Here is a 9,022-nt window from a genome sequence, read left to right on the forward strand (position 1 = left end):
CGAAAGATATTATTTAAACGGGGAATAATGAAAGTGGGGGGTTTAAAAATAATTATGAAATTCTTGTTGAAAATAAAAAAAAAAAAAAAAAAAAAGAAAAAAAAATAGAAAGAAAAGAAAAAAAAGAAACTTAAGGGTACTGCCATGATAAAAAAAACCCAATAGAATACTACGAAAGGACAAAGATTGAAAAGTGCATAGGTAGTGCATTTCTTACTTCTCTTTTATCGCATCCTGGAAAAATGGAAACACAAAAAAGGAACAAATAGAAAAATCTCAAAAATGTAATCGTGGTAACAAAAAAAGAAAAAAAAAAAAAAGATAATAGAAACTGAAAAATATTAGAATTCGTTGAAGGAACAAAGATGGGTAGAGTGTAAGGTAGCTTGGTAACTTTCAGGAGCCATGTTTACAGAAGAGTCTATTAAACCTTAGAGAAAAGGGAGGAACGAGATGAGAGAAAGGGTGAGATCTATATATATACACGGATGCACAAGCCGCATGAACTCACTCGTTCGCTCACTCACTTACTCACTAACTCACTCACTCACGCAAAAACACACACACACGTAGCAAACAGCAACAGCAGCAGAAGCAGCAAACACTTGGAATACGTTTAAACGATAATCATATACGTACAGGCTTTTACGATTTCAGCTAATCAGACGACCGATGATCCAGCCAGTGACAACAACAACAACAACAGCAGCAGCAGCAACAACAACAATGGCAAACTCGTTTGTCTTGATACACCGTCATTTGTAAAAGCAATTCATATATAGGCGCGTTTAAACTTGCTGTGTGGAGCAATGCGCGTCACCTGACGCCGTTGCTCGGCCGACTTCTTCTCCCTCTTCCTTCCCCTACCCCTTTCCCACTCTCTTCCTCCTTTCTACCTACTCCTACTTCCCCTCCTCTTCTTTTTCTTTTTTCTTTTTTCTTCTTCTTCTTCTTCTTTCTTTATTATCGTTTCACCGTTACTTTTCACGCTTTTCCTTTTCACCGTTTTCCCTTCTTCCGTGAAGCCTCAGGACAGCCTAGAGAAACGGATCGAACTAACACAATTCTCCCAAGTCTAACTGCTGCAACCCAGTGCAAGCCAGGACGCGTGTTTACACAGCACCGTTTGCATCCTTCCACTACTCTTCCGCTTAGTATACTATCTATCTCTTTCTCTTTCTTTCTTTCGGTTTCTGTCTTTTCTCTTATCCCTCTTTCACGTCTACGGCTTCGGCACCCCACCCACTCGTGCTTTCTCTCTATCTTTTTTCTTCTTCTTCTTCTTTTTGTTTTCTTCTTTTTCCTTCTTAACTTCGATTCACTCTTATAAAGAAGGAAAAGAAAGCTCTTATATTCTTTAGGATGTCGCGACACACTTATTTATCTTTTTCTTTCTTTCTCTCTTTCTCTCTCTCTCTCTTTCTATCGTGCTACTACCCAGCACCTTTTTAACGTTTTCTATATATCTCTTTCTCTCTTTCTCTCCCACTCCCTCTTTACACTTCGTCAGCGATCCTTCTCGCGCATCATCTATCCCTCTCTTTCTCTTTTACTTCCAATCGTAATGAAGAGTAACGCGCGCGCGCATACACCAGCAACCATTATATACATATACACTCTTTTTACGCGAGCACACACATTACACTACCAGCAGAGACAGCAGCACAGACACACGTACAGTCTGTCTTTCTGTTTTCGGCCAATTCTGGGCCGACTCTTCCGGTCCTCGTGCACGCGACAGAAGCAAATACACACGCATATACACACGGATAAACAGTACGCAATAGTACCGAACTCAGAGGACCTCCGATAGCAAATGATCTTTTTTTTTAATTTGTATTTTTCCCTGTCAGAGTTTAACGTCACGTCTTAGAATTTTGATTAACGTTCAGACGATCTCCTTCTGTACTGGAAATACTTACTCGAAGAGTACGATAGTCGTTGAGAATTTGATAGAAATCCGTAATCAGAACTATTGAGACGCGAAACAGACTCGCACAGCGAGCTCGCCTCGCCGCGAACTATTTACTCCTTTAAGAGTTAACTCCGAGTTTCTTGATTGAATGGCGAAAAAAGAAAGAAGTGGAAATAGAGTTAGGAATACGTGAGTTCGTTCTCAGAGATACAGATGGCGCGCGTCGACCTGAAATTTTATTTTATTCAATTTAAATTGTCTGTTGTAATGTGTGATCAATGCGTTTTAAAGAATATAATTAATTTTATAAGCACGAACACATTATATTTTTTATAGTTTATATAATTATTTAATCTTCTTTCAATGTATTTCTATTTTATTCTTCGTCGCGATTGGTTGATTTAAATCGCACGATGAAATACAAGGAAAGTTATTGGATCGTTGGAAATTACACACGTGATTAGTGCATTGTTTCGACCAATAGAAGGTGCGATTTAATAAAACGATAATTATCGATATATTATCGATACGTCATCGATACGTCTTTTATCTTATGATAGTAGAGTTCAAAAAATAAAGATATTGCATCATACTGGCGCTCATGCTGTTTATCCTGTTTATGCACGTGTACGATGTAAGATCTTAACCTAAAATGTATTAATAACTAACAGTTCTATAAATAGTTTGTAGAAGGTAGAACAAAAGTATTTAATTGATATCAAGAATGCGAGAAATAATTCTTCATTAGTGACAATTTAGCTCTAGTTGTTTTCCATTCGTTAAAGAAGATTTAATTAGTAGACATTCTACGTAATCTTTGCGAAATTGCAAATACCAGATGTTCTTGAGTTATTAATCCTATAGTGTCTATATTTAGACGACTTGTAGTGTAAGTAAAATTGGATATTTATATTTGCTAATACTAATTGTTTAATGCATCTGAGATTATTTCCAATATATTTAATATAATCATAATATAAATATCATAATAAAAATAGAATTAATTTAATTTTTAATTTATATTATTAAGAATTAATTGGTATATTTACATGATCATACTTTTAATAATTTTCTTTTAATAATTTTTTAAATTTATAGTCACTTGAGCTGCTGTTAATCTATAAAATAAAATGACTGATATATTTGATAATTCACCAAGAGAGATGCAGTTGATTAATTCTGTGGATGACTCGGATGTCAAAGAAAATTATAAGGATGGCGAAAAAGTAAGACTTAAGAAGCAATTAGGTCTACTAGAAGGTGTTGCCATTATTTTAGGAATCATATTTGGTTCAGGTAAAGTTTTAAATTATTAAAATATTGTCATAAAAATATTAATGAATTAAGAATTATCGTCAATTTATAAATGAAAACTTAACGAATATTTAAATCTTTCGGCAGGTATTTTTGTTTCACCGAAAGGTGTAATACAAGAGGTTGGAAGCGTTGGACTTTCTTTGATAATCTGGGTACTATGTGGATTATTGTCTATGATTGGAGCTTTGTGCTATGCGGAGTTAGGCACAAGTATTCCACGCAGTGGTGGAGATTATGCCTATATTCATGAAGCCTTTGGCGCATTGCCATCATTTTTATATCTATGGGCTGCAAACCTAATTTTTGTGTAAGTCAGTAAAGGCTTTTATAAAAACTATTCATAAATACTTTCTTATTGATTTACAATCATTTTTATTATAGACCTACAACCAATGCTATAATGGCATTAACATTTGCGCAATATGTTCTACAACCTTTTTTTCCAAATTGTTCTACACCAGATAATGGTATAAGATTAATTGCAGCAGCAACTCTATGTGAGCATTATTTCATTTCAAATTTATATTTGAGATATATATATTTTAGTATTAGAGATAATAATTATTTTCTATTAAATTGTAATAGGTTTATTAACATTTGTCAACTGTTATGATGTAAAAGAAACAACAAAGATGCAGAACATATTCATGTTTGCCAAAATTGCTGCTTTAGTGATTATTATTATAGCTGGATTATCTTGGTTGTGTATGGGTAAGTTTAGGGCTTAAAAATTAACATTAAATTTTAATATTTTTACATTTTTCTTTTTAATTGTATTATTTAACAGGACATACAGAAAACTTTGAGAATGCTTTTGAAAATACAAATAAAGATCCTGGAAAAATTGCAGTGGCCTTTTATTCTGGTATATTTTCATACTCTGGATGGAACTATTTAAATTTTATGACTGAAGAATTAAAAAATCCTTATGTGTAAGCTTTCAATACTTTAATTCTATTCAGTACATATTTGTGTGTTCACACACACACACACATATTGTTTATAATAATTATTTATTTCAGAAATTTACCACGTGCAATTTACATTTCACTGCCATTAGTTACATTAATCTATGTATTAGCCAATGTTGCCTATTTATCGGTATTGACGCCGACTGCGATGATTGCTTCGGATGCCATTGCAGTAGTGAGTATAATTTTTTATAAAATATTTTTTATTTACTCGTCATATAGATCTAAAAAATGTATTATTTTTGCAATTAGACGCTTGGAGATCAACTTCTTGGAGTTATGGCATGGAGTATACCTGTTATGGTTGCAATTTCGGCATTTGGAGGATTAAGTGTTCACATTATGACTTCTTCCAGAATGTGTTTTGTTGGTGCCAGAAATGGACACTTTCCGTCTATGCTTAGTCATATTAATGTATCAAGATTTACTCCTACTCCTGCTTTAGTATTCCTGGTTTGTTTTATTTTAGTTTCTTTTTTTATTTATCTTATATAAAGAATATACAGTTATCCCTCATTTACGTGGTTTCTATTTACGCGATATTTTTGTGGAACGAATATAATCGCGTAAATGGAGGAATTTCTGTATATGATACTTATTAAAATCGTAAGTATATTTGATTCTTTTTTTTCAGTGCATATTATCATTAATAATGTTATGTACAAGTGATATATTTGTATTAATAACATACTGTAGCATAGTAGAGTCTTTCTTTATTATGTTATCTGTAGCTGGTGTTCTATGGCTCCGATATAAGAAACCTAATATGACTAGACCAATAAAGGTATATTTAATAAGTATACTTAATAATTATAAAATAAATTTATATATATATATATTTTGTTCAATTCTTACTAAATTATTTATTTCATAGGTACCTTTATGGATTCCTATAACGTTTGTAGCATTATGTGCATTTTTAGTACTAGTACCTTGTTATGAAAGACCTTACGAAGTTGGTATGGGTATTTTAATAACAGTCTCTGGTATTCCTGCCTATTTCATGGGCGTTAGATGGCAAAAGAAACCAACTTGGTTTCAGAAAATCAATGGTATCTATGATGTTTTTAAATTATATATAACGTAAATTATAAAGATTATCATAGATTACAAATTTATTTTCAATTATTTTCAGTTAAAGTCACGCATACCGTACAAAAATTATTTATGTCTGCAAGAGAGGAAGATGAAGAAGTGGAATAAAAAAATGTGTAACTTTAGAGTTATAATCATTGGCTCACTTTCAAATTAATGTACGACTTTATTGAAGGATGCATAAAGGAAAATCAAATTAATGAACAAAAAATGATATGTCTCGAATAAGTAAGTATTGTTGACAGCCGAAAAAAAAATGTATAAAAGAAATGAGTATTTAATTAATTGGCTGAAATGGCTGGTTGTTATCCTCTTTTTGCTTAACTTTTTTAATACCGGAATCTAGTTCTGACATTCCGTATTATGAAAGTTTACGCTATTTTATATAACACATGTTTGTTTTATTGGTAAAGAGGATTAAATCTACTGATATAATAAAAGCAAAAAAAGAACAAAATAGAATTAAATAATAAGGCATTAACGTCGTAGACGTTCGCGTATTTTTGTTATTTTTATCTACGTTTAACTGTGAACGTAATTATACAATTCCTACGAGTATGTTAAGAAAATTCTATTTTGTAAATTCGAAGGTGAAGACAGGCTCAGTGAGTAAAAACAATTTTTTTGTCCCTGTGCCATTTTGTGGAATACAAAATAATTAATAAAAGTGAAATGTTATAAGCTTTTTGTTAATATTGAATAATCGCAATAAACAAAATGTAACTGTACGCTTATCTCATAGTATTGCTGAAACAGATCTGAGTATAATATTTCTTCGTTCTCAATTTTTGTTATCTTAATATGTATACATCAAATAATATCGTTTGTGTTTCGTTCAATATTTCATTCGATTTATTTCGATTGATTATGATCTTTTTAACGCAACACATGAAAAAAAGGCGCAATTAGTCTTGAGACTGAATTTTTTTTCTCTCTTTTCGATAATTATTATATTTTTCTCTAAACGAATATTTAAGAAAAAATGTTTCAATAAAAATGTTTTTTTATAATGACATATATATATATATATATATATGTATAATATTGTAATGTATTACTCTACATTCGTATGTATAAACATTTAGTATTATTAAAATGTTACATTTTTTACTCTTTAAATAAACATGGTATTGCTTTTATGTATACCGTAGGCGTTGAAAACAAAATCTGGATTCTATTAACAATATTTATGATTGTACTTAAATATTTCAAAATAGTAAAATAAAATACGGTCGCTTGTAAAAATCACAGATTCAATAATTACATCGTCAATGTATAAAAGAATGTTTATAAATTATATATATCTATTTAATTATTATATCTAGTATTTAATTTATTTCTTGTTGAACAAAAAAAATAAATAAATTTGACAAAATTTTTATACTATCAAAGATGTGGTTATCTACGCTGTGATAAAAATAGCAAAGTATTTTATACCTTTACCAAAATAATTATCAATCCAAAGTGACTTATGTATGAATTGAATTTGTAAGTAAAATATATATAACGAATTAAATATTTTATTATAAGTTTATTGAAATAATAATCATATGTGTAATATAATACGGTTAACTAATAAAGAGAAATATTTCTTTCCGATCAAATAATCGATAAAATTTGTAATTTAAAAGAAGAAAATGAAGGAACGATCGAAAAGCATAAAATATTTTCTGCAGTTGAAGTTGTTTTAATTTTTTTATTTTAATCACCTCTTTTTTTTTTTTTTTTTTTTAATTTCCTCTAACACGATTTCAAAACCATGTTCCTCGTCAAATGGATACGACGTTCAAAAGTGAATGTGATCTTTCGATTTGTGCAAAAAAAAAAAATGTCTGTTCCATTGTAAGGCCCAATTTAATAATCTAACAATGTATGATGATGATTCTGAGCGTTACGAATATGTCATAGTCTACAATGTGATATAAAATGACTAATGTCTCTCAGATCTCATGTATTATACAGGGTCTTTCATCTAATTAGATCACCTTAAATATATTCCTTATTTCGTATGGTAGAAAAAAATGTCAGAGGGAGAAAATATTCTATAAGAAGGCGCCAATACGGCGATGGGCTCGAATTTTTTTCTCATGGTCATTGTTTTTGAGATTTCAAGATTTTTAAATGAAACTAAAAACTTTAATTGAAACGATTTTATATCTTATATAAAAAAAAAAAATGAATCTAACGAGGTGTAATCATGATTACTTTCAAATAACTTTTATCGAGAGAATTATGAAACGTTTGTAAATAATTTCAATATGTGCGCAATATATTAATAAATAAAAAAAAATGCAAATCCACTTATATTGGCAAAAAATCTTCTCTTGTGCAAGAGAATATATTAAAAATATACTACACATGTAGTACTATTTTCGATAATAAACACTTGAAGGATAACACGTTGCACTAGATTTACTTTTTATTAACCCATTGCCGCAGGCTTTTAATTTGATGATCGTGCTCAGAAACACACTTTTTTTTATTTCGGAGCGATAGAGCATGCGAAAACGCATAAAAAAGCAATTGATATGCTGTCTGGCATGCTGTATCTATCTTTTTTTTTTAATGTATTATTTAATAAGTGACACGTGTATGCGTTAGTACACTTCGTACTAACGCTATACTTTTTTTTATTAATTAAAATTAATAATTTAAATAATTAAAATATGTCCGATCTTTGTTTATATGTAGGCGAAGTGTACTAACGCATACACGTGTTAATTATTGAATAATACATTAAAAAAAAGGTACAGCATGCCAGACAGTATATCAATTGTATTTTTATGCATTTTTGCATGCCCTATCGCTCCGAAGTAAAAAAAAAAATGTATTTCTGAGCACGATCGTCAAATTAAAAGTGTGCGGCAACGGGTTAAAATGTACACGACGGCTATAGCCGTCATTTGCGGCAACGGGTTAAACTATAAAACTTATTGCATTAAATGTAATATTGTGTTCGATAGTAAGAAAGGCATTATGCGTAATTTAGTTAATGTTCTTTCTATCACAAGTTGTTCTTTTTATTTATTTATTTATTTTTGTTTTCATCTCAATTAACTAGACTAATGTTTTCATTCATCTGTTGACTGAGATATGGTCTACTTGTTAAATTCGTGACCAATTATATACTACGAAAAATAAATCGTTGGAAGAGTGATAACAGTGGTTGCATGATTCTACGAAAAAATTGTTTAATAAAGCTTTATTGACAAAAAAAAAATGGAACGATGCTACTTTGTTGCTTGCTATGACGTAAGTTACGAATAAAAATTCAATTGGTGTGATTCTATGACGTATGTACATAATGGGTTAGTAAACTAATCAAGCAACATTGCTGGAATAGGGGTGCATTATTGAATAGGTAGAAGTTTAGTGGAAATAACTATGACGTTATTTACATTTAAGATTTTAATCTCTTACGATTAAATTTCTTAGAATATTTTGCCCACTTCTGATTCCCCCAAAAAGAAATGTATATCTTACCTTATGATTTATTTCTCAGAATATTACTTTCCATTTTCAACAAGAAATATCTTGCTCATAGTAAGACGCAATTGTGGGTTGGGGAGGGAGGGAGGGAGGGAGGGCTGGTTGACTGATAATAATCATCTTTCGACATTTCTCTCGAACTCACGAAATTTGAAAAAGTTTCGAAGAAATAACTTGTTTATATAGTTTTCTTGCCACTTTGATCGTATCTATTTAGAAGACCCAACGGAAACTT

General features: G+C 30.6%; 2 protein-coding genes across 4 annotated transcripts in view; one reads left to right on the top strand and one right to left on the bottom strand.

The window, feature by feature from the left end:
• LOC106785177 (SNF-related serine/threonine-protein kinase) overlaps nucleotides 1-2,074 on the bottom strand; it is a 16,311-nt gene extending 14,237 nt beyond the window's left edge. For both annotated transcript variants that reach the window (XM_014745406.1, XM_014745405.1), the window contains exon 1: nucleotides 640-2,074. The gene's annotated coding sequence lies outside the window, so the exon portion shown is untranslated. The remainder of the gene's footprint in view (nucleotides 1-639) is intronic.
• Nucleotides 2,075-2,323: 249 nt separating this feature from the next.
• LOC106785178 (Y+L amino acid transporter 2) lies at nucleotides 2,324-6,258 on the top strand. Of its 2 annotated transcripts, none has more exons than XM_014745408.1 (11): nucleotides 2,324-2,402; nucleotides 3,014-3,211; nucleotides 3,317-3,539; nucleotides 3,614-3,729; nucleotides 3,818-3,943; nucleotides 4,020-4,164; nucleotides 4,255-4,378; nucleotides 4,456-4,656; nucleotides 4,838-4,987; nucleotides 5,078-5,255; nucleotides 5,339-5,499. In XM_014745408.1, the coding sequence occupies exons 2-11, from the start codon at nucleotides 3,046-3,048 to the stop codon at nucleotides 5,404-5,406; spliced, it is 1,497 nt and encodes a 498-aa protein (XP_014600894.1). In that variant the 5' UTR covers nucleotides 2,324-2,402; nucleotides 3,014-3,045; the 3' UTR covers nucleotides 5,407-5,499. The 2 variants fall into 2 exon arrangements, with proteins under 2 accessions (XP_014600894.1, XP_014600893.1); XM_014745407.1 differs by lacking the exon at nucleotides 2,324-2,402 and adding an exon at nucleotides 2,459-2,804 and having other exon boundaries at nucleotides 5,339-6,258.
• The last annotated feature ends 2,764 nt before the right edge of the window (nucleotides 6,259-9,022 follow it).

This window comes from Polistes canadensis, unplaced genomic scaffold, assembly GCF_001313835.1.
Source record: "Polistes canadensis isolate GaletaPanama2010 unplaced genomic scaffold, ASM131383v1 scaffold_46, whole genome shotgun sequence".
In the NCBI taxonomy this organism is placed as follows: domain Eukaryota; kingdom Metazoa; phylum Arthropoda; class Insecta; order Hymenoptera; family Vespidae; genus Polistes; species Polistes canadensis.